This window comes from Eptesicus fuscus, chromosome 13 (genome assembly GCF_027574615.1).
Source record: "Eptesicus fuscus isolate TK198812 chromosome 13, DD_ASM_mEF_20220401, whole genome shotgun sequence".
Taxonomy (NCBI): domain Eukaryota; kingdom Metazoa; phylum Chordata; class Mammalia; order Chiroptera; family Vespertilionidae; genus Eptesicus; species Eptesicus fuscus.
The window spans coordinates 39862707-39888891 of record NC_072485.1 but is presented as its reverse complement, the minus strand read 5'-3'; the positions used below and the strand labels follow the sequence as shown (position 1 = coordinate 39888891).

At 37.6% G+C, this 26185-nt stretch overlaps 2 protein-coding genes across 2 annotated transcripts in view; both read left to right on the top strand.

The window, feature by feature from the left end:
- The window catches only part of RNF169 (ring finger protein 169), a 56148-nt gene that overhangs the window by 20992 nt on the left and 8971 nt on the right, over positions 1-26185 (top strand). Inside the window, exons 3-4 of the mRNA XM_054725637.1 lie at positions 14640-14786; positions 21328-21446. Coding sequence (XP_054581612.1) covers positions 14640-14786; positions 21328-21446 — 266 coding nt within the window. The remainder of the gene's footprint in view (positions 1-14639; positions 14787-21327; positions 21447-26185) is intronic.
- On the top strand, positions 8256-9376 carry LOC129151288 (peroxisomal trans-2-enoyl-CoA reductase-like). Its single transcript, XM_054725638.1, has one exon. The coding sequence runs from the start codon at positions 8268-8270 to the stop codon at positions 9177-9179; it is 912 nt and encodes a 303-aa protein (XP_054581613.1). The 5' UTR covers positions 8256-8267; the 3' UTR covers positions 9180-9376.

Sequence of the window (26185 nt, the reverse complement as noted above, 5' to 3'; positions counted from 1 at the left end):
TCTTTTTTAAATTAAAAATATAATGCAGGAATGTGCCGAGCGAAAAGGTGAATGTTTCCCTTTTCCTTATTTTCCAGGCTCTTCCTAGGTCCTTACACACACACACACACACACACACACACACACACACACACACACGTGCACAAAGCAGGCTAAGAAAAATTAAGGGGAGTGGAAGGGACTGTTTTATTTTGAATTGTTTTTGTGTGTGTGGACACAGCTCGTCAGTAGAAGGGACTGTTTCAGATAAGGGCGGTCAGGGAGGTCTTTCAGAGAAGGCACCATTTAAGTTGAAGCCTGCAAGAAGAGAGGGCGCAAGCCAAGCTAAGGTATGAGGAAAGTGCATTCCAGGCAAAGGGAGCAGCGAATGCCAAGGCCCTGAGACAGAAACAGGTTTGGCTGTTGGAGGAACAGAGCGGCCAGAGCTGAGTGGAAGGATGGCATGGGGACTTGGTAGGAGATGAGCTGGGAGAGATAAAGAGCCAGATCAAAGAAGGCCTAGTTTACCTGGTCAGGAACCTACGTTTATTTAAAATGTGATGGGAAGATAGTCATCTGGCTTATACTTTTGAAAGTTTTCTGGTTGCTATGTGGGGAATAAGCTGTAATGGGCCTAAGAAGTTAGGAATTGTATTTACTGTGAATAATAGAGTCCACAAAATAATGACTCAAACAAATGAGAAGTTTTATTTTTATTAAGTAACAAAAAACTGTAGGTAGGCCGTCCAGGACTGATATGGCAGCTCCATGACATCAGGGATTCAGGCTCCTTGTGTCTTTCTGTTTCGACATTTTCAAGCGTACCTATCTCATTGTGCGGTAAGTGGGCAGATCCTTCTCTAGAAGCACATCTAGACAGAAGGCAGAAAGGCGCATGCCAGCTGACTTGGGTCCTTTTAAAGAGCCTTCTCCCAACGCTCACCAGTGACTTCACTTTTATTTTATATTCCAGTGCCCTGGCTTCCTGTAGTTGCCAGGGGCATCGGCAGCCTAGTGTTTTACCTGGGTGCGTTAGCTTCCTAAGTGGAATCAGGGTCCTCTTATTAAGGAAGGATAGAATGGATATTGGGTGGGCATCTAGCAGTCTCTGCCTCATGGATCAAGAATGGAAATAAGACCAGTTAGGACATGTTTGGAATAAGGCATATGTTGAGTTTAACCAGGGTTAGGGTTTTGCCAGAAGTATGTTGGAGGGAGAGATGTAGTGTACTATAAGGTGTATATGAGGAAGTTGTTACAGTTTTTGGACCATGGTTATTTCAGGAGGGAATTGAGATACATGATAGGGAAAGAGCCGTATGACCCATGGACTGAAGGTTTTAGTGGTGGTAAAGAATTGTAAAAGTAAGGCTATTAGCATACAAGTAAAGCTGGAAAGCTAGGAAGTGATGGTCTAAATGGGAGAGACTTAAAAGTGAGACTGGGAAGAGATTTAGTTATTGGACGTGACAAGGCTTAGGGTATGAGCATGGGAGTGTGTAACTGAAGTACGATGGAAGAAAAGATTTATTAGAAGGAGGTGCAGGAACTGAGAGAGTATACTGATAATGAAATCTTCAGGAATGATCACTGAAGTAGTTGGAGAGAAACTTAGATGGTAAGTTTTTCTGTGAATTAGGGGACTTGACAGAGAGGTAGGTAGGCGACTACCATGAAAAGGGGTCTTGGGTGTGTCAGTCTGATGGTAAATACCTGAAAGAAGCTTGGATTTTTGATGAATAATATGATCCATTGCTTTTTTCACTAACAATATGATTTTTTTTGGGGGGGGGGCTTTTATATAGATACTTTTTCATCTGAATATTTTATAGTATAGATGAGGCATAATTCACTTAATCATTCCATTGTCATTGGTCATTTAAATTGTTTCTCATTTCCCCCAATTTAAAAGTTATGCTGCACTGAACACACATGAACATATATGAGCAAATACTTCTGTTAGGTTAGATTCCTAGAAGTGAAAGTGCAGATTTAAAGGGTACATACACTTTGTATTTTGGTGGATATCAACAAATTACCCTTTAAAAAGACTTTTTCAGCTTACTCTCTCACCAATAGCAAATGAGAGCCTCCCTTTTTTTCAAATCCGTGCTCTAAACTGTTATCATTCTTTTTAATATTTTGCTGATCTGCTGGATAAAATATCTCATGGCTTTAATTTACATTTTTCCTGATTACTAGAGAGGAGGAGCATCTTGTGCTTACTGGCCATTCATTTATGTGTTATCTCGGAATTGCTTGTTTATAATCTTTTCTGAAAACCATTTCCATCTTTTGGGTATTTGCAATTTTGACTGCCAATAACATGATTTTTTTTGTTGCTTTTCTGTGCTTTTCTAGATGTAGTGTATTAAAAATAAGTTTTATGACATTTTATGGCATTTTAAGTGGAGGGAGAACATTAGCATGTGCCCAGTCCTCCATCTTGCTATTGTTTGAGGAATTATTCATTCTTGAAAAAAATACATGTATGTATATTCTTGTTATATTGTTGTCTGCATTCAATATGTTGAAATGAAAATATAATTTACAGTGAGAAATTATTTTAATATTGATTTCATTTTATGTTTCCATTCTATATGAGATTGTTAGGCTTTTTTATCTTTTGAAATAATTGACTCGTCTCTTTAAATTCTATTTTTTTGTTGTATTAAGCTTCTTATTTACACCATTAGTAATTCTGTTTATACAGTGTGTTAGGTGCTTAACTTTGACCACATGGTTAAATAATCGTTGCTTTATGTTAGAGTTGGGAAACATATGATCCAGCATGCACTAGTTTGTCTTTGAATCATTGGACTCTGGAAGGTTGAAGGTAGGGGAAAAACAGCTTTTGCTTAGAGTGCTTATCTCCCTGGTTTCTGTAGTGGGAAAGATGAACTGCTTTCGATAATTCTGTGGATCACATGAGTGGTTTAGGCTTTCTCTGAATTGGTTTACTGACCTATCCATTTTCTTCTTCTCCTCCCCGCTGGTTCTTTTTTGAGGAGTATTTTCTCCCCATTGCTGGCTAAATTATTCAAGTAGTAAGCATGCAGTTCTTAGTCCTTAGCCAGAGTGCAGAGTAATCAGATATGGTCAATGAGTTACTGAAGTGAATAATGTCTCTATGATGCAGACATTGACTTTTGTGAAGGAATTTTTTTAAAGGTAAGTAAACTTTTAGGACCTAATTACCTTTGAACTTATGTATCTTTAACGTCTCTTGTATTATCTTTCTGCCATGAACTGTAAAATATAATGTACTTTATTAAAACTTAAACATTTCACTTAAATCTATATGGCTATGTAATGAATCATTAGCTGAATGTTCAATTGGCCTTACCCCTGACCCCTCCATTTTACAAAAAAAGTTTACTCATTTTAAAAGAAGCTAATATTTACCTGGTAAATTTAAAATATGTTTTGTCACACCGCAGAAGCAGCAGGTTATTTTCTTGTTTGAAAATATTTTTTCCTATTAGATTGTAAAATCTTCCAGGATGGATCTGTTTGTTTAGTCTCTTTAACTCTCCACTGCACCTGATATAATATCTTGCACACAGGTAGTCATCAAATGCTGATTGAATTGAACTGTTGATTAAATAGTTTCAGAGCCACTTCTTTTAAGAGAAATAGCTTGTGTAAGGATGTATAGCTGGTCATGATAGAACTAGTGGTATTTTAAGATTTCTAGAGTTCTTTTTGCTACATTTTTTCTCCCTCTGAAATGTTATGTAATCTTTGAGGAAATGCTTATTTATGGCATGTGCTGAAATTGTCTCTCTCTGGAACCAGAAAATAGATACTGAATCTTCTACATCTTTAAGAGCAGGTAAGTTGTATAGTACCAGGAAGGGAAAACGCAAAAGAGTAAGTTTCAATTTTGACTGCATGAGGAAAGAACAGTTGTTTTGTAGGATGCTCAAAATCTAAAAATGTTAAACATGGTTGTTTTTTCCTCTTGCTACTTACAATTACCCAGACGAGGAAAAACAATTTTATCAAGTAATGTGCTTTTTAAAGAAAATAATACATTTGGGAAATTAAAAGCATGATTAAATTTAATTAGAATAGTAGGTTATTTAGGCTATTTCTACAAGGTGCTGTTTTTCCTTGTCTCTTTTATTTATGAGAGGAGAGGATCAGTAGTTATAAGAATACTGTATCAGTATAATAGTTTTTATGGCTTAGAGAATAGTTTCAAATCATTGCAATGCTAGTTGTAAGCCAAACTAGAGAATTTTCCAGAAGCAGTTGCACCTCTTCTATCTCTAGCACAAAATAAAATATCTTGTTAAAACATTTGATTAGGGAGAGTTTTTGTAAATTAAAATAGCTTTATTTTTCCTGTTTATATCAAAGCAGAATTATAAAATTCTGTGCAAGAATAAAGTTAGGATTGTTAAAAATTTTGACATTTTAACCATTTTAAGTGTAAAATTCAGTACCCTTAAGTACATTCACAGTGTTATGCAACCATCACTGCTATCTTTTCCCAAAAGTCTGTGATCACTCCAAACAGAAACTCTGTACCCTTGAATCAATATCTTCCCACTCTGCTTTCCCCGCAACCCCTGATAATCTCTAACCTGTTTTATTTCTATAAATTTGTTTATTCTAAATATATAAGTGAAATCATACATTTGTCCTTTTGTGTCTAGCTTATTTCACTTGGCATAATATTTCCAAGATTCATCCATACTGTAGCATATTTTAGTAATTCATTCTTTTTTATGGGGCTGAATAATACTCCGTATCATTTTATTTATTCATCTCTTGATGGACACTTGGGTTGTTCTCACTTTTTGGCTATTGTGAATAATGCTACAATGAACATTGGAATGCAACTGTCTGTCTGAGTCCCTGTTTTCAATTATTTTAGTGTATACCCATGAGTGGAATTGCTGGGTTATACAATAATTGTGTTTAATTTTTTGAGAAGTCGTCAAACTGTTTTCCACAGCAGCCGCACCTACCAGCAATGTATGAGGTTCCAGTTTTTCCACATTCTTGCTGGCACTTTTTCTTTTTTTAAATAGTCATCCAGTGGGTGTCTCATTATGGTTTGGTTTTGTATTTCCCTAATGAACAGTGATGGTGAGCATCTTTTATATGCTATTGAGCATTTGTATTTCTTCTTTGGAGATGTATCTATTCAAGTCCTTTGTTCAGTTTTGAATTGGGTTGTCTTTATGTTGAATTGTTAAGAGTTCTTTATGTAGTCTGAATATTAAATCTTTACCAGATGTATATATGGTTTGCAAATATTTTCTTATATTCTGTGGCTTGTCTTTTCATTTTTTGTTAAGGTTCTGTGATAAAAGTTTTTAGTTTTTATGAAGTCCAATTTATCTCTTTTTATGTATTGTTTTGTTGCTTATGCTTTTCTATTTGGCTTTTTCATTCAGCCATAATTATTTTGAAATTCATTCACTTTGTTGCATGTATCTGTGGTTTAGTCTTTTTTATTGATGAATAGTATCTCACCGTATGGTTTTGTCAGTTTGTTTATCTATTTGCCTGTTGATAGGCATTTGGGTTGTTTTCAGTTCTTGACTATTATAAATAAAGCTACCTATGAACATTCATGTACAAGTTCTTGTATAGATAGGTATTTTGTTTTCTCTTAGGTAAATACTTAGGTGTAAAATGGTTAAATTATACGTTAGGTGTAAGTTTCATTTTTTTAAGAAACTGCCAAACTTTTCCAAAATGATTTTACCATTTTAATTCCTACTAGTAGTGTATGAAAGTTCTGGTTTCTCTCACTTATCGCCAACATTGGTGATGGTCAATCTTTTTAATTTTAGCAATTCTAATTGGTGTGTAGTGGTATCTCATTCTGGTTTAACTTTACATTTTCCTAATGTCTAATGATGTTGGACATCTTTTCATGTATTTGCCTTCTGTGTATTTTCCTTGGTTTAATGCTTGGTCATACCTTTTGCTCTTTTTTAAAAGTGGGTGTGTATTTTGAGAGATCTTTATATATCCTGGATACGGGTCTTTTATCAGGGATGTGCTTTGCAAATACTTTTCTCCCAGTGTCAGTCTTTTTATTCTCTTGTCGTCTTTTGAAGAGAAGTTTTTAGCTTTTCAGAATTAGAGTGTATAAGTTTATAAATGTTTTCCTAAGAATGTTTTGCCCAGCTCAAAATCACAAAGATTTTCTCCTATGCTTTCCTCTAGAAGTTTCAGAGTTTGAGGCTTTATGTTTAGGTCCATTAATTCATTTTAACTTAATTCTGATATCTGGCCTGGGGAATAGATCCAGGTTCCTTTTTGTGCATATGGATGTCTTAGTTGTTCCAGCACCATTTGTTGAAAAGACTCCTTTCTCGATTGGATTTTCTTTTCACCTTTGTTAAAAACCATCCATCCATATATTTGTGAGTTTAGGCTCTATATTCTATTTGTACCATTGATCTGTTTGTTTTTACACCAATATTATGCTGTTTTGACTATTGTAGCTTATAATAAGTCTTGAAATCTGGTAGTGTTAATCCTCTAGGTTCTTCTTTTTCAAAGTTATTTTGCTTATTCTTGGTTCTCTGTATATCCATCTGAATTTTAGTATTGACTTGCCAATTTCTACAAAAATGCCTACTGGGATTTTGATTGTAATTGCATTGAATCAACAGATCAATTTGGAGAGAATTGACATCTTAATAATATTGAATCTTCAGACCCACCAACATGGTATATATATTCTTTTATTTATTTAGGGCTCCTTTAATGTCAACAATGTTTTGTGGTTTTCAGTTTCCATATCTTTTGTCAGATTTATCTTGTTTTTAATATTTTCGATGTTACTATAAATGGCATTTAAAATGTTTAAATTTCTAATTGTTCATGCAAGTATATAAATACAGTTGATTTTTATATTTTTATATTCTATCCTACTGCCTTGCTAAACTCATTTAGTAGTTCTAGGAGCCTTTTGTAGGTTCTAGTAGATTTCCTACATGGATTATGTTGTCTGTGAATTGTGGCTGTGTTTTTGGAGGACTTTACCTCCAGATTTCAAGACACATATGATGCTAGTCATTGAGATAGTATGATATTGGCATAAGGAAAAGACATCTAGATCAGTGGAACAGAATATAGCTCTGACACAATGCATTGCTAAGTGACAGTAAACAGGCATAACTCATTTTATTGCACTACACTTCATTGTGCTTCACAGATGTTGCTTTTTTTTTTAATTGAAAGCAAGACTCTCCACCAGCAAAAACATTACAACTTGCTTTATTGTGATACTCACTTTATGCGGTGGTCTGGAACCAAACCTGCAATATCTCTGAGGTATGCCAGGAAAGTGGTATAACCACCATGGGAAACATTTTGGCAGTTGCTTTATAAATTTAAACATATACTTACTGTGCTATCTAGCAATTCTACTTGTAGATATTTAGCCAAGCAAAATAGAAACATCTGTCCACAAGACATGAATGTTCATAGCAACTTTATTCATAGTAGCCCAAAATTAAATGCAGTCCACATGTCCAACACTTGAATGGATAAACAAATTGTGGTACATTTATACAATGGAATATAACTCATCCACAAAAGGAATGTCTTAATAATAAATTCAGTATTGTGGATGAATCTTAAAGATATGCTGAGCGAATAAAACCTGATACAAAGGAAAATATGCTGTATGATTTTATAATAGGCAAAACTAATCTGTAGTCATATTCATCAGATTAAGGGGGTGCCTAGGGCTGAATGAGGTGGGAGATTGATTGCTAGTTGGTTTGAAGGAACTTTCTTGGGTGGTAAAAATGTTCCATAGTGCCCAGCCGGTGTGGCTTAGTGGTTGAGCCTCAACCTTATGAACCAGGAGGTCACAGTTCGATTCCTGGTCAGACCACATGCCCAGGTTGTGGACTTAATCCCCAGTGAGGGCAGAGCAGGAGGCAGCTGATCAATGATTCTCTCTCATCATTGATGTTTCTATCTCTCTCTACCTCTCCCTTCTTCGCTGAAATCAATAAAAAAAATTTTAAAAACTTTAATGTTCTATATCTTTATTAGGGAGATAATTACATGGATACATACATTTGTCAAAACTCATTGAGGTTTATACATTCTGTAAGTGTTCATTTTATTATATGTAGACTGTGCCTTAGCATAGTTGATTTTAAAAAATTAATTCTAAGTGGATTGTAGATATAAATATGAAAGGTCAAATAATAAGCTCCTTAAAGATAACATAGGAGACTTTCCTAAAGATGATATAAAAATACTAATGTTAGCTGGAAGCACTCAGAGGCTCCGCAGTCATGGCAGTGTGGGCTAAGGGCAAGAGCTGCCTGGCGGCCGGCTTGCTGCAGAATCAGGTGGCGATCGTCACCGGCGGGGGCACGGGCATCGGAAAGGCCATCGCGACCGAGCTCCTGCAGCTGGGTTGTAATGTGGTTATTTCGTCCCGTAAGTTTGATGTATTAAAATCTACTGCAGACGAACTGAAGACCACCCTGCCTCTTACCCACCAGTCTCAAGTCACTCCCATAAAATGCAACATCCGTAAGGAAGAGGAGGTAAATAATTTGGTCAAATCCACCTTAGATATTTATGGTAAGATCGATTTCTTGGTAAACAATGGAGGAGGGCAGTTCTTGTCTCCTGCTGACCACATCAGTGCAAAGGGATGGCATGCTGTGATTGAAACCAACCTGACAGGCACCTTCTATATGTGCAAAGCAGTTTACAGCTCTTGGATGAGAGAGCATGGAGGATCCATTGTCAATATCACTATGCTTACTAAAAACGGATTTCCGGGATTTGCGCATAGTGCAGCTGCCAGAGAAGGTGTTTACAACCTCACCAAAACCTTGGCTTTGGAATGGGCCAGCAGTGGAGTAAGGATCAACTGTGTTGCCCCTGGAATCATTTATTCCCAGACTGCTTATGACAACTATGGTGATTTGGCAAAAGACTTATTTGTAAGGTCCTGTCAGAAAATTCCAGCTAAAAGACTTGGAGTTCCTGAGAAAATTTCCTCCGTGGTATGCTTCCTGCTATCTCCAGCAGCTTCCTTCATCACCGGACAGTTGGTGGACGTGGATGGGGGCCAGTCTCTGTATAATCACATGTTTGATGTACCAGATCATGACAACTGGCCGGAGGGAACAGGGGACCTTTCTGTTATCAAAAGGATGAAAGAGTCTTTACAGCTTAAAGCCAATCTCTAAACTAAAGAAAGAAGGAGGTGTCTTTTTTCCCAGAATGCCTTAACATCTTAAGAATGCATTTTTGTACTTGATAGGAGCATGTAATTTGTATAGAAAAATCACTTTGTGTTTTTTGAATGTTTTCAATTTTGGCCATGCAGAACTATTCCTGACATAAATGCATTTTTAAGTCCCAACTAATACCATTTAACTTGTAGTTTTTTAAAAAAAATTAAGAATGAAAATTAACATACTTTATGATTATACTTTTAATTCTAAGAAAGGTATTTGAGGAGTGGAATACTTTCTAATTAATAATAGAGATATCATGATCTCCTAAAAGGTTTAATTATAATAAATCTAAATTGCAACACCACTGTGATTCCAACAACTGGAGTTATATAGTGACTCGTTTTACCTGGCAAACACTTTTGGACCAATAAAGCTTTATGGTAAAAAAAAAAAAAAGAAAAAAAAATACTAATGTTAAACTGCATAAGACCTGGAACTTCTTGTCTTCAAAAGATACTACTAAGAGAGTGAAAAGGGCAAGCTACTGTATGAGGGGGAAAAGGTATATGAACACACACATACATCAATACGTACATTTCTTTTGTATGATGGTGCCCCTTACTTGTGGGGGATATGTTCCAAGAGGCCCCAGTGGACGCCTGAAACTACAGATAGTACTGAACCTTACATATATTACGTTTTTTTCTATGTATACACACCTATGAAAAAGTTTAATTCATAAATTGGGCACAGTAAGAGATTAACGACAATAACTAGTGTTAAAATAGAGCAATTATAATAAAATAAGGGTTACTTGAACACAAACACCATGGTACCATGACAGTCGATCTGATAACCAAGATGGTGGCTACCACGTGACCCACAGGTGGGGAGCATGTACAACATAGATTTGCTGGACATGCACGTCCTGGGATGGGATGGAGCAGGAACGTGTGAGATTTCATTGCGCTTCTCAGCACCACACAGAATTTAACACTTACGAATTGTTTGTTTCTGGAATCTTCCATTTAATATTTTTAGACCATCATTGACTGCACGTAACTAAAACTGCAGAAAGTGAAACTGCAGATAAGGGGGACTACTGTATGTATATGTATTTTTTTTCCCTTGAAAATTGCCTTATATCCAAAAATATATAAATAGCGCCTACAAATTACTAGGGGGTGGGGAGGGACCCAAATATCTAAAAGAAAAAAGGGCAACAGTGTGAATAGGCACTGAGTGAAAGAGGATTTCCAAACATAAACATGTGAAAAACTCCTCTACATCTTCAGAAGAGAAATGCGAATTGAATTCATAATGCAGCACCAATATACATACTTACTGGGATGTCTGAAGTAGACAGATAGGCTGAGAGCACCTGCCATTCTGCCTCTCTGGGGGGTAGGCGTGTAAATGTGTCAGTTCAGACAGCCATGGCAGCATACCCATGCCTTATGAGTAAACAGTGTCTGTTCTAGAATATACCCCACAGAGCAGTATGTGTACCAGGAGACATATTCAAAAATGTCATAGCAGTTTAAGTGTAAATAGCCAAAAACTAGTAATTACTCAAATATCCATTAACAGTAGAACAGTTAAATTGTTTTGTAGGCAAACAATAGAATACTGAAAACAATGAGAAAGAACAAACTATATGCACCTTATATGGATGAATCTTACAAACAGTATGTTGACTGAAGAAAGACAGAATTAATGCATATGTGATTCCACTTATGTAAAATTCAGAAATAGGTAAAATTATTATTATTATTTTTTTTTTTTTTTGGTGTTGGAAGGTGGGATTGTGATTACTTTTGGGTGAGGAGTAGGCAGAAGAGGTACTGGTAATACACCATTTCTTGATCTGGGTGATGGTTATGTGGATATGCTTAGTTAATATAATTTACCACGCCTTACATTTATGGTTTGTATACTTTTCTGTGCACTGTATAATACTTTGGTTTGCTGAAGTTTATTTTTAAATGTTAGGGCAAAGTAAAGCCATTTTCAGGAAAATTTTCATGGTATTCTTGGTAATGTGACTGAGTATGAGGTTAATGTACAAAAGTCAATAGTTTTCCTCGAGTGATTAGCATCTAAAAAAGGAAGCAATAAAAATCATTCCACTTACAGAAGTGGGCAGCTTCACTCTGGTACAACCTGATCTTGTTCAGGGGCCAGCAGCTTGCTTCTTGCTTTTAGCTCTAGGGCTTTTCTCTTGTAGTAGCTGTAGTACCCACCTTGGGCACTTAAGTTGTACCAGCCAATGTGAGGGTTATTTAACACTCTGTGGAGCAAACTTTGGTCATTGAGAGGTGGGAGTTAAATAGATACATGTTTCCCTTTTTCTCACTTCAGACTGACAGTTTTGAGATACACTGAGTGGCCAGATTATTATGATCTCTGAACGCATAATAATCTGGCCACTCAGTGTGTGTGTGTGTGTGTGTGTGTGTGTGTGTGTGTGTGTGTGTAAGAGGCCCGGTGCATGAATTTGTGCATGCACCGGGCCCCTAATATATATATGAGTATATATATATATATTAGGGGCCCGGTGCATGCATACGTGCATGGGTGGGTACTGGCCAGCCTGGCCAGGGGGAGGGGACATGGGCGGTTGGCCAGCCTGCCTGCTGGTTGAACTCCTGGTCGAGGGGACAATTTGCATATTAGCCTTTTATTATATAGGATATACACTGAGTGGCCAGATTATTATGCGTTCAGAGATCATCATAATCTGGCCACTCAGTGTATAGTTGATGAATTTCTCATTTTGTCCTCTGTAGCCAATGATTGGGCCAGTATTCATGCATAAACCTTCTTATTAGATTCTGCTCAGTACCCCCGGTCCCATAGCAAAGAGTTATCTAGCCCAAACTGCCAGTCATGCTGAGGTTGAGACTCCCTGGTATCTGAAACCAATGGTTTACTATAAAATTCAAGTTCTTCAATATTCAATCATGGTGACTTTGGGAAATACTGAGTATTACTTTTTTGTGTCTATAAAATGATAATGATATATACAAACAGAGCCCTTAAAGATTAAATGAGGTGAGTTCTATAAACTTAATACCTGGAACATAGAAGAGTTTAATAAACAACAGCTATTGATTTTTCTTACTCAAGTTTATATGCTGCTTTCTGACACTCTCAGTCATTTTCCGTGAGTATAAAAATTCTTTCCTAGAGACCAAGTTCTCAAGTCCTTATAAATAACCACCAAAAGGACAAAAAAATAACTTCTACAGAACTCAGCATAGAGAAAACGCCAACATGATCCATGTGAAGATTTAAATGGGTATATAGGTTTTTTAACTGTGTAAATTTTTAGCTTTACTAAGATGATGCTGTGTTAGCAGAGACTCAGCACTGCAATGAAAAGGTGGTTTTGACAGCAACACAAGTCTGTTGTCAAAAACTTTGAAAGCAGAGGTAAACATTGTTAGGAGGCATAAGGATAAATTCTAAAACACATATTTAAAGCCATAGGGCATAGTATGTAAATACCATTATGCACTAAACACATTAACACTAAAATATATTAAAGGAAATTTAATATTAAGTTTTTTTAAATTTTAACTTCTGTGTATGTATATATTATTGGGGCTCTACTGTGCATTTAGGATGTTTACTAGCAACCTTTGGCCTCAAGACACTAGATGACAGTAGCACACACACTCCACCTTTCAGTTGTAACCACAGTGTCTCCAGACAGTGCCAGATGTGCCCCGAGAGGTGAAATCATTGGTTGAGAACCACTGAGATAAACCTAGATTTAAATTCCTGCTCTAGGGCTATGACTCTGTGAACTTGAACACATTACCTAACTCTTAAACCTTAGTTTTCTTAAGAGTGATAGCTCAGCACCTGGCACATAGAGTTCAGTGAATGATAACAATTATTATGATGCTAAAACCGGTTCTCTTTTGAGCCACTCCACCTCTTTATCCTCTTAAAGTAAAATGCCCATATGTGTAGCCTATGGCCAACTTGTTGAACAAGAATTTCTCATATAAAATCATCAACATTGATCATTCACATGGGCAGTTAGCATCGCTTAGGATGCTTTCTCCCTGGATATGGATTTGCTTCTCTTCCTCTGGTGTTGTTTGACTTTGGAGAGTTGGGAGTACATTATTTCATTTGAATCTCCTCCTGATACAACATTGTGTATGGTGTTCTTTTAATATTTATCTCCCTGAATTAGACTCAGGGTGTTAAAGACTAGTTCAGATTGTAGGAATCAGGCCTAAAGAAATTAGAAAGATAAAACTAAATCTTTATTGTTTTTTTAACCCTGAGGTAACAGCCAATTAAAAATATTTATTCTTTAGTTTTATATTTTTTGCAAGTATGATTAAAAATATTAGTATCCTGTAATTGCTTTGATATACATTGTCATTTAAATTTTATTAAAACCCTGGGCAGTGAAAATAGAATAAAAAGGAGATTAGGAAAGGAAATTCTTGATGTACTGTAAGTACACAGCAAGACACAACATTAAGTACTTTATTCTCATTTACTTCTTAAAATTGTATCTGCAAAGTAAGTAACATCTGTTTTTAAGAGGATATTTTTCCATTGATTTTTAGAGAGAGTGGAAGGGAGAGGTAGAGACACAGAGAGAGAAAAATCGATGTGAGAGAGATACATCAATTGGTTGCCTCCTGCACAAACTCCAACCTGGGCTGGGAATTGAGCCTGAAACCGAGGTGCATGGCCTTGACTGGAATTGAACCCACAACCCTTCAGTCAGTCTGTGTGCTGGTGCTCTAACCAGTGAGAAAAACAGGCCAGGGCAGCATGATCTGTTATACAGGTGAGCATATGATGGTTCATTTGCCAAAGATCAGCTGGTAAATAAGTGACAGAACCATTAGAACCCATCTTATTCCAAAGCCCATCTTATTTTCATAATGCCATGCCACCTTCCCCAAATAAGGAGCTATAACTCTGCCTTAAATTTCTTTGTAGGTCATGTGTCTTGACCTATTCTCTGCACCTGCAAGGTTAATAGCATAAATTGTAGGACATTGGAATCTGTTGCTACTAGGCCTACAGACCCAGTTTGCCTAGCCCAGCTTCTCTGACCCTCTGTGGCCTACATCTCTGTTGTTCTCTTGGTCCAGTACACTTATATCTGGTTTATGGGAATAAGAAGGTTTTTATGTTCAGCCTCTTTTTACTAAATGAGTAAACTTTTATTTTTTGATTGTGTATTAGCTTGTATGGTTTCATATTGCTCAAGAATGCAGAGCAGTTAAGTCTTAAGCCATGAAGTGTATGCTTGGCAAGAGTCAAGTAAAAACTAACTTAATTAAAAATTAAGAGGGTTTTATATCCAATAAGGAAAATAGTCTCAAAACTGCCATGTGATGTTTGTTCTAATAGACTACTGAGGAAAAGATATTTTTAAGTTTATAGCTGCCTAAAAGTCTACTGTCTCAGTGTGATTTGTATTTTTAGCTGAAAGAAGAAAAGTTACAGGAGGAGAAAACTTCCGAAGATCAAATCCACAAGCTGTTACCAGAGGACACAGACACAGGGAAAAGGAAAATGGATGAACAGAAAAAGAGAGATGAGCCGTTAGTACTGAAAACAAATCTGGAGCGTGTAAGTAGATCATTCTTCTGATGGACATCTGCCTCAAAATCAGCAATTAGTGCCGGTGATATGCATCTGAAAAGCCGGTGTTGGTGAACTCGTAATAGTCACTGACGGCAGTTTAAGTGTAGTGAGAATTTAGCGTCCGGATGAGAGCTGAAGAAAGTAATTTATGAATGGGACAATGAGACTTGTGTGGAAAGGTTAAGGGGAGGGTGGGAGAGAATGGTGAGAGGAAAAACCTAGTGCAGTAGACTACTTGCGGTAAATTTTGTACATATATTGTCATTTTGACTTGTGTTATTTCATATTTGAGTTTTACATGTCTTATATCTTCTAGATTTCCTTAAAGCTTGAATTTCCCTTTATTCTTTATTCTAAACAACACAGTACTAGGAATAAGGTCTTAGATTACTTAGTTTAAATTTAACCTAATTAGACTTTTAATTGAGCTAAATCTTGCCTGAAATTTTTTCATTACTTATTTACCAAGCAAATTACTGGAAAAGGTTATAAGTGGTATATTTAAAGTACTTTTGCAAGGTCCACTGATTAGCTCAAATGGGTAATTACAAGTGAGTTTTTTCTTTAGTAAGTTTTATTAGATTGGAAGTTTTTTATTGCTTGCTGTATGTGCTTAACATATCTATAGAGTCATATCTTTTAAAATATTTTGTGATTCAGGCTTGTTAGTATTTCAGTTATCTTTCTAATTAACTAGAATTAATAAAGCTTTACCATATATGAAGACAGACAATATAGCAGAATAGAGGGGGGGAAAATCTCTGATTCAGAAGTCAGCCTCTTGAACAGGTCCCAATATTAAAACAGACTATATAACTTTGGCCAGGTTACTTAATTTCTCTGTGTTTTTAATATACTATTTGCAAAGATATTGTTCCTGAAATTCAAAAAGTTCAATTATTTAAGCTTTCTTGGATTGATAGTATTTGTTGATTGTCAACAGGCATGTGGGGCTTTTTGAATCCAGTTATAATAATAATAATTTTTATTATTTAATTATTATTAAAAACAACTGCTTGCATTTTATAGGGTTTCAACCTTCTAAAAGATTCAGTTTAACAAACACAAAATGCTTTGTACTCTTAATGCTCTGTTTATTGGGAACTACAAAAGGAAAAAGACTGCTACCAGAGAGGCTGGGAATGAAATATGTGATAGTCTTGTGCATATAGTATGTCTTCTGACTAACAGCCCAACTATGGTCTGTGGTCTGAAGACTGCAATTCTGCCTGTGACGTCACCCCAGCAGGACAGTCCATTAGGGCCACAGGCAAAACAACGCAGAAGCTCGCTTGCCTTCGCCATGGTCTTTGGGTGGAAAGATTACCTGCTGCTGTTTTGGCCTTGCCAGATCCGGGTTTTCTCCAGGAATTGATCTCTAGTATTAATTCATGTTAAGACTGGGAAATTGCTCTAAGATTTTTTTTTCTTTTGCCACTATCATCTTTGAAATATAAATCAGTTGCATAAAACTACTTTTAATCTTAAAAGGAATCAAGAAGTACAAATTCTCAGACCTGTTTTTATTGGTAATAGCCAGTTATGAAAATTTTGTGTGCAAAAACACATTGAATACAATATGAACACTTCAGGTTTTAGAGTTTTGTGATTTTTACCATTTTTCTGTTTGCTTTTATATTTTTGAGGCCTTTTAAGTGGCTCTAATTTTGCTTTAAATATGTGTTAAGAATTTTTGGTGTTGAGTGGATAATTTCATTTAGTTTAGTCAAGGCTACATTCAAATTGAGACCAAAGAGAAGCTCAATAGATTTTAGAGGGAAGTCAGATGAAGGATATTTTATATAGAGAGTGTTATGATTAGAGTGGGACTGATTATTTCACTCCTGTCCCACAAATTCAGGAACTCCCTATCTCCTGTGAAATTAAGTGAGAACTCTTCACTCCAACATTGAGGTCCTTGGTATTACTTTAGCTTGTATTTCCATCCTTGCTTACATCCCAAAACTCCAGGAAATGGAGCTGTTTGCTTTCCCGCAAGTATATACTCTGTATTTTCCCTCCTTAGAGTCTTTGCTCTCGCATCTTCATCCAACTTACCCGTGGACAGGCTATTCATCTTTCCGTGTCCAGTTCAAAAGTTGTCGCCTTCCTGGGACCTATAGGGATTTCCCACTCGCTTCTCTCTACTCCATTCTGCCTTCCCAGCACCCCTCCCTCTACTTTGTAACTTTTATAGGACTTATTTCTTTCTCCCTTACCTTATGGTGATTTGTGTGTTTGTGCTTTTTTACTAGATTTGTAAGTTTCTTGAGTATAGGAAATGTCTTAACCTGATTTAAAATTTCCCACAGTACCTTGCATGTCGCAAGTGTTTGATGCAAGTTTGTCAAGTTGAATGCAAATGGAGGAAGAAAAGTGCTTATTCCAGAATCAGAAATTATGTTATTTGCTCAGAATGGAAACAAAATTGGCAGTGTTTAATTTATTATTTATTATTTTTATGGTACAATTCATATCAATAATAATGTGAATTGTTGGAAAACAATTTGGTATAACAATTATAGTCATACCAAAGATTATAAAGCAGAAAGCGAAAAATTGCTTGTCATCCCACAACCTAGAGATAACTTCTATAAACATTTTAGTAAGTGTCTTGCCAAACTTCTTTTCTAAGTGCATATATACTAAGTATATATATTTTCTTTTTAGAAAATGGAACCCAGTGTGCATACTCTTTTAAACCTTTTCTTATAAACTATTAAATTATGGATGTTTTTCCATGTAAATAAAGAATCCTACATCCTTATTTAGTGGTCTCTTGGTATTCTTTACAGTAGAATTAATTTAATTAATTAACCTGTTGATACTTTGCTATCTTAAACCACCATTCTGATTAGTTCCTTCAAATAAATAAATAATCAGAAGTGGAATGACCAGGTCAAGGGGAGTGTCCTTTTTAAGACTTTTGGTACTTATTATTCATTTGACCTCCAGAAAGTTTGTATATAGTTATCCTCCCACTAGTAGTTTAAGAAAGTACTAAACTAATTTCCTCACACCCTGCCAACTCTAGATATTATCATTCTTTTAAATTTTTTATGTAAATTAAAAAATATCACTTTGGGATTTTATTATGCATGTTTTATACCATTTTAGGAATTTGTAGTGCAATAGGCTTATTTTTACCTAAAGGGAAAGATGAGAGGTAAATATTTTCCTCTCTTATGGTTCTAGGTTTTTTGGGGATGGAAATATAGAGTGATGCAGGGAGGTGCCGTCTATTTATATAATTATCCTACCTAATAAAAAGGTAATATGCAAATCGACCGTACCAGTGATACACCCACAAGCCACGCCCACTGGCCATGCCCACCAGCCAATCAGAGCAAGTATGCAAATTAACCCAACCAAGATGGCTACAGCCACAGAGAGCAAGGTTTCCCAGGTAACAGAGCAAGCCAAGCTTTCCGAGAGCTGTTGCAGGCCTAAGCCTCCACTCAAGCTACAAAGTTTCAATTATAGAAGGTAAACAAATTCAAACAGAAATGGCGGTGGAACGGAGCTTGAGAGAGCAAGCCAGGGTTGCTGGCGGCAACAGGGGAAGCAAAGCTTTCTGCACACCCTGTCTGGGCCCAGCCTCCACTTAAGGCTACAAAGTTTCAATTATAGAAGGTGAATTAACTGCCACAGAAATGGCTGCCGGCCAGGGAGGGAGCCCCAGGCTTGGCTCCGCTCCAGGCTACAAAGTTTCAATTGTAGAAGGAAAACAAATTCCAGATACCAGGGTCGCTGCTTGGGTTGCCAGGGGGCGTGGCTGACCTGCAAACCACCACAGGCCCCTCACTCAGGCTGCCCCACACCCCAAGGGAACCCCACCCTCATCAGGGATACCCTTCAGGGCAAACCAGCTGGCCCCCACCCCTGTACCAGGCCTCTATCCTATCTAATGAAAGAGTAATATGCAGATTGATCATCACTGCAATACACAATATAGCTGCCCCCATGTGGTCAAAGATCCTGCCCCCATGTGGACACAAGATGGCCACCACAAGATGGCCAGCAGGGGAGGGCAGTTGGGAGGCACCCTGCCTTCAAGGGAGGGCAGTTGAGAGGGACCAGGCCTGCAAGGGAGGGCAGTTGGAGGTGATCAACCCTGCAGGAGAGGGCAGTTAGGGGTGACCAGGCCGGCAGAGGAGGGAAGTTGGGGGCAAACAGGCTGGCAGGGGGCAGTTAAGCATCAACCAGGCTGGCAGCAGAGTGGTTAGGGGGTGATCAGGCTGGCAGGCAGAAGCGGTTAGGGGCAATCAGGAAGGCAGGCAGGTGAGCAGTTGGGAGTCAGCAGTCTTGGATTGTGAGAGGGATGTCCGACTGCCCGTTTAGGCCCGATCCTGGTGGGATCAGGCCTAAACAGGCAGTCGGACATCCCTCCAGGGGTCCCAGATTAGAGAGGGTACAGGTTGGGCTGAGGGACAACCCCCCCTCCGTGCACGAATTTTGTGCACCTGGCTTCTAGTTTATAATAATGTAAATGTATTTTTCAATAATTAAAAGTAACCTAGTGATATCTATTATAATGCTAAAGTTTTTTCTTAAAAGATTAATAGTATTTAATTTGATAAAAATATATCTTTTGTTGAGCACTTACTACTTACTAATATACTAACTCCTTTTAATGGTAGATGGAGCATTTATTTTATAGATGAGGAAACTGAAGCTCAGAAACATAAACAACTAACCTACAGTGACCATGATAGTTAACTAATAGAGCTGGGATTTGAACATTCTTTTATTTGGTACTGAATTGATTATGTGGAAACACCTAAATAGAAATTGCCATTATTTATTCGCTGTCGAGTCTATAGATGTCAAAGCTTTTTTTTTTCCCCTCAGAGTTGAAAAGAGAATATTATATAAAATTGTATAATGGTTAGTTCTGTTTAAAAGTTTCTCCAGTGAACAGTTTGTACAACAGAGTTAAGGAGTTGTACCCTACAAAATTTGAAAAGCGTCCCAGTAATTTGTAATCCTATTTCTCAAAGACTAACTATTAGGAAACATAACTTATTGTACTAGTATGTATGTATGCGTCGGCCAAAAAAAAATAACAAAGCATTTCAGGAATGCAGGGTACTCTGAGCCATAAGATGATGTCTTGCATGCCTCTGTCCCTAACTCTCATTTTGGTAGTCATTTGATCATTATATAACTGGTTAATCATTAAATGATCACCTATGTTTTGTTTACCTGCTCTATAATGGCATTGGGATTCTTAAAGAAAAGATGGTCACTTGCTCTCACAGAGTTTATTGTCTGAAGCAGAAGACAGACTCTTAAATAAGAAACTAGAGTTCAGTGAGATTATTTGCTCCCTCTAAAAAGAAGACTTTCATACTGAATCATGAGGCAAATAAATACTCACTATATATTGTATGCAAAAGGCACATATAAAAGAAACGTCAAATGTAAATTGAAAGACTCAAAAAAAAAAAAAAGATTCCAAAATAAAACAAAGGTAAATGAATGAATATCAACAAGGGGGAAAGGCTGACTCTAGGGATACTTGGAAGCTCTTTCAGAGGAAGTGACGTTTAAGATGCCTCTGAAAGGCCAATGAGTGTTCTAGAGGCAGAGCATGTGGAAGGGGAGTATTAGGCAGAGGGAACAGCATGTCCAAAAGAACAGAGGTTTTGAGAGACTAGAGAGGTTCACGTGGAGAGAAGAAAGTGGTTTGGTTGTAACTAGAATCCAGGGAGTTCCCGGTGTGGGAACTGGTATGAGAAAAACTGTGAAAGAAAGTTGAGTCTAGTTTTGAAGATTATTGAAGTATGCTGCGGTGTTTAGACTTTCTCCTGAGGTTACCAATAGTTAAGCAGGATTCTGTGTGTTTGATAGTATGAAGGGGATTAGAAGGAAGGAAGGCTGAAGAGAGTGAGACCAGCGAGTAGAGAATTGCAATAGTCCAGGCAGAAGATGATGAGACTCTAAGGAAAGGCAATGACAATTGAGTATGCATGGGAAGTGTTAGATGAGAGACGTTTTAGCAGTAGAATGGAGTAGAGTGGAAATAGCATGGAGGTAGTTTGGAGACAGATGTTCTGGATTTAAGAACCAGTGTCAGCTACTTATTAACTCTACAATTCCAGGCAAATTAACTCCTCTGAGCCTCAGTTTTCCATCTGTAAAATGCAGCTAATAATCCCTTCTCAATAGAGCTGATATAAACAGTAACTGAAACAAAATATTTAGAAATGTTGGGGTACTCAAAACCTCTATACAATTTATTATTTCTTCAAAGAAAGGGAAAGAAGAGAGTCATAGATGACATTGAGGCTTCCAGTGGGGTTGGTAGTGTGGCTTAAAGAAGATAGATAGTTTGGTGTTGGATATATTAAGTTTGAGCTACATTTGGGATATCCAGATTGGGATCTCCAGGAGGCAGTTGGGAACATAAACATAAATTGGATCTCAGGTAGAAGTGACATAGCGGAGAGATTTGAAACAGCAGCTACGGGAGAATCAATGGGAACCCCTAATGGACACTGTTGTCTCCTTTCTCTCCTGCCAGTGCCCTGCGCGCCTCTCAGATTCAGAGAATGAAGAACCTTCCCGAGGCAAGATGACACAGACACACCGCTCTGCTTTTGTTTCTAAGAACAGCTCCTACTCCTTAGCTTTCCTGGCGGGGTAAGAGGCTGATGTGCATTCAGTCAGGGTTCTTTCATGTTGGGGGATGGGACAGAGGGGACTGGGGGAGCAAACGTGTTTGTGGTAGCTACTTTGGGGGAGGTGGGAGTGGGGAAAAGAGGTGGGAACTGGTTTTCAAATATGGTTGAGGGACAAGGGGCTGACCTGCATTTTTAAAGAAAGTGAATCTCACCCATTTCTGGTATCTTCTCAGGATAAGACTGTGCTAACTGCTCCGCTGCAAAGGGTGAAATTTCCATCCTTCCTCAGCGGACAGTGTCCTCTATTCTCTCTGTGGACTCTTTTCTCTTCGTAGGAAGACCAGAGTTGATTTTATTTTCAGTGCCTAGAACTAAAATATATCTTGATAGGTTTCAAGAGGGAAAACTGAAAAGTTTTTAAGACCTTGCCAAAGGAACCTCTTGATCCTTTAGATTTTGCAGGCCCGTGGGAGGAAAGGAGGGAGTGATTGAATTGGATGTTGGATGATTGGGGAATAATGCCGGTTTGGATGGAGGGAGGGAGAGAGGGAAGGAAGGATAGAGGAAACAGGAAGGGAAGAGCAAATAGAGGAAGAAGGTAGGAAGGAATCATTCATTCAGTAGACATTTTGTGAGCAGCTACTACATGCCATGAGGTTTTAATATAAAGATGATAAAGACAATCATTACCTATATTGCTATCTCTTTTTTTGTTGTTTAAAGCTGGCATTGCTCACCCTTATTTCTAGTCTTCCTCTTTTCCTTCCCAGCAACACTGCGAAGTAGATCTTTCTTGCTGCCCCTATGGACATATACCTGGACCCTTTTTATCTGAAGGCTTTTTCTTGCTAGTCACTAATAAATATGACCCAAAAAGCTACCATATTTAAGAATGTACTATTGTGATCGCTGATGTAGTTTTTGTATCTGAATCCTATTTGTATATATTCTTTTAGAGTAGTCTGATTTCCTGTTATTTCTGAGAGTACAAGTCACTTCCCCTTCCCCTTCCCATAAATGCCTTCCCTTCTCTAGGTAACGGTAACTCTTTGTTCCAGGAAGGCCCTTTCCTAGAATATTTATTCCCTCATTTATTTGTTGAATGGACACTGTATTGTTGTCACTTAGGCTTGACTGATGTAATCAGGACCCAGTAGGTAGGATGTAAGATGTAAGCCACTGTACTTTACATTTATGATGAGGATGAAACGCTTGCTTTGTGTAGATGAGTTAATTGCAGATGCCCTCGAAAGTTAAAGATTGCTTGACTGAGAATTGTCAGTTGCTGATTGTGTATATGGACCCCCCGATTCATAGCAGGCATATCTTAATGATTGTAAGAGGAATCTACTGAAAAGAGATAAAGGTTATGTCGTTCTTCCAATCAAGTCACAATAAACACTTCCTGAAACAAATAAACGTTGCTTTAGCCAATCTGTGATTAATCAGTATTTCATAATTTAGAATGACTTGGAAATGTTTTTATTAATACCCAAATATGATGCCAAGGCCAAATTGCCCCAATTAATTGGACTGACTATTAGACAGATGAATTATTTATCACCAGTTCCAGTGTCAACCCTTGTAATTCATTATCTTAAAGCTAGTTGCAGGTTAATATGTCAATATCTAGAAATGCCTATCAAGGAACTTAGAACATTCTTCTCTAAAGGGCAAAACAAAGCCTGTATGGTGGGTGTGCTTTTGGTTATGTGTGCCTCTGGAATATCTGGAATATATCTTCTTTTCCTGCTCTTTGGCCCATCCTTATCCTTATCCTATATCATTGAGCCACAACGGGTCTAATTTATAGGAATATATTCACTTAAAATTTACTGATAAGAAATGTTTGTGATCAGTATTACACATTTCTGGATTTCGGTATTCATTTTCTAAAATATCCAAGGTTGTGGGCTAAGTTCAGTTATTGGTATAGTTATTAAAACAGTTGGATTTGGTTGTTAGGAAATAGTTTACGAATGTCATGGAAACCTTAGGTTGGAAAATCTATTATGGTAATACTCTGGATTGCATCTCTTATTTAGTCAACATGCTTTTGTCCTTAAGAAAATATTGAGTTCCAGCTGCAAATGTTATTTAGGAAAACAATATAGAGTTGTTAGTGCTGACAATGAGTTGTAGTATATGGATATATTGAAAAAGAATTAGCTTGGTGGTGGTTGCACAATACTGTGACCATAAACTTAAAATGGTAACTTTTATGTTACATACTAGACTGGTGCACGAAATCGTGCACACGGCGGGGGGTGGGGGTCCCTCAGCCTAGCCTGCACCCTCTTGCAGTCCTGGAGCCCTCGGGGGATGTCCGTCAGTCGGACATCCTTAGCACTGGCACAGAGGGACAGTACGTTGAGCGTCTGCCCCCTCGTGGTCAGTGCATGTCATAGTGACCGGTTGTTCCGCCGGTGGGCTGAAACTGGCTCTCCAACATCCCCCGAGGGGTCCCGGATTGTAAGAGGGTGCAGGCCAGGCCGAGGGACCCCACTGGTGCATGATCGGGGCCAGGGAGGGATGCGGGAGGTTGGCCAGCCAGGGAGGGACCGCAGGAGGGCTCCAGGGCGTGTCCAGCCCATCTAGCTCAGTTCTGATCTGCCAGACCCCAGCAGCAGGCTAACCTACTGGTCAGAGTGTCTGCCCTCTGGTGGTCTGTGCACGTCACAGCGAGCAGTTGAGTGGCCTTAGCATATCATTAGCATATTATGACTTGATTGGTTGAACAGCTGACTGGATGACTGGACACTTAGCATATTAGGCTTTTATTATATAGGATATTCTACCACAATTTAAAAAAATAAAGAATTAGTGTTAACAGTTTTTGGATATTTCAATTGCATTTTTTTCTGTCTGTCAAGCAGCAACAAAAGTTTTTCTCTGCAAGTTCTTTTCCTAAAGAGTATTCATATGTAAAAGCTTTTAAAGTTTTTACAACTGTATTTAAATCAAATAAGTCTGCATTTGTTTTACTTACCTACTTTATACACTTTTCTTTCTTGAGCCCAAAAGCATGAAGGAGGTAAGCGTTAGTAGGTCTGATAGGATGGTTATTTTGGAAGGAATCCATCGACAGATTCTGGCTGAATATTGCCAACAGCTCGGTCTATTTTTATTTAAGAAATTAAAAGCCTTTAAGAGGGCTTTGCAGCACTATTAATGAAGTTCTACAGCCCTTCGAAATGAAACTTCTTCTAAATAGGCAGACAGAGTAATAGTTAAACCTAGGTCACTTCTAAGTTAATCACAAAATATATGTTAATTGAAAAAAAATAACTTGATGTACAATTGTAAAGTTAAATTTTATTTTAAATATCTAAAAAACTGGTTTGTTTGCTTTTAAATTTTATTTCTTTTTACTCCTAATGACCTTCTTCTCTACTAGAATAAAAAATAAAACCTTCTTAAAGATCCCTATGCTGTTAAAAGTAATGGAATATGGCTAGAAAATGAAAAAAACAACAACCCCAAAACTTAAGAAGTGATGTGGAACTTAAGAAGAATGGCAGGTTTTAGAGGTGTCAGTAATATCTCTGATATAATAGGATACAAATATCGTAGTAGTTTTTGCCGGGGGGGGGGGGGGGGAGGGTTGCTGGCCAGATGGTGAGTGAGCTAGCTTTTTCCCAGTGCTTCCTGCTATGTTGAGTGTGCTTTACCGCATTTCATTTAGTTCTCACATTAAGCCTGCAAAATTTGTAATATTATCCTCATTTTACAGCTAAGAAAAATGAAGTTCAAGGAAGTTAAATAACTCACCCAAGAATGTATCACCTTTGTAGAGTGACAGATGGAATTGGAACTCTTGACTATAAATCTATGCTCTTTCTATCAAACCATTCTTAGAACCCTGTGCTAAAAGGCTCTGTGCTTGGATCTTTGCCTTGAAATGATCTACCTTTGCAGCAGAAAGCTGCCTTTCTTCTTTTTGTTGGATAATTTATACCCTGCTTGTTCTAAAAAGATACCAGGTTGCTACAGAGATCTAAGCAGCTGTCCAGTTATCATGCTGTTTGAGGAAACTCAAATCCTTTTGCATTATGCTGTGGAAGCAGTGTTTCTGTCCATCTGCAAATGAATACTAGTGTATGTTCACAACAGGCAAATATGTAGAGACATAGTGGACCAGTGGTTGCTAAGGAGGAGAAGGGTGGGGTTTGGGAGTATTAGTTAAAGGGTATGAGGTGATGGAGTTGTTCTAAAATTGATTGTGGTGATACTTAGTAACTGTGAATATACTAAAAACGTAATTGTACACTTAAAAAAAAAGAATACTGGTATGTACAAGTCCGATAACCCAGATCATAAACACACAAGGGAAGGATTGTAACAAAATTTCACACATTTCTAGTTGTATGGCAGCTACAACTAGGCCTAAGGAAGTAGCTGGTTTCATTCAAATATGTGTGTATGTTGGGGGTTGGGGGTCGGTAAAGGGGGATCACACACTCCAGCCTTTAGCTTCTTGGTGGTACTCAGCTCTGACAGACCTGAGAATTTGATTAAAAAAAACTAATGTGGTTATGGGTGAGAGTGATGAGTGAGCAGTTGAGAGTATGAGCTGTCTAATGTTTTATATCATGGATTAACATTTCAAAACTTTTAAAGCAGTGTTTTATAAGGATTAAATCTTCTAGCTTTCCAGCTGCATGTTTATACTGGCTGTCCCTCCTTTTCTTTGTTTGTAAATCATTATGGTTATGGGCATTTTTAGCCTACCTAGACATCCCAGAAACCATCTGGCTT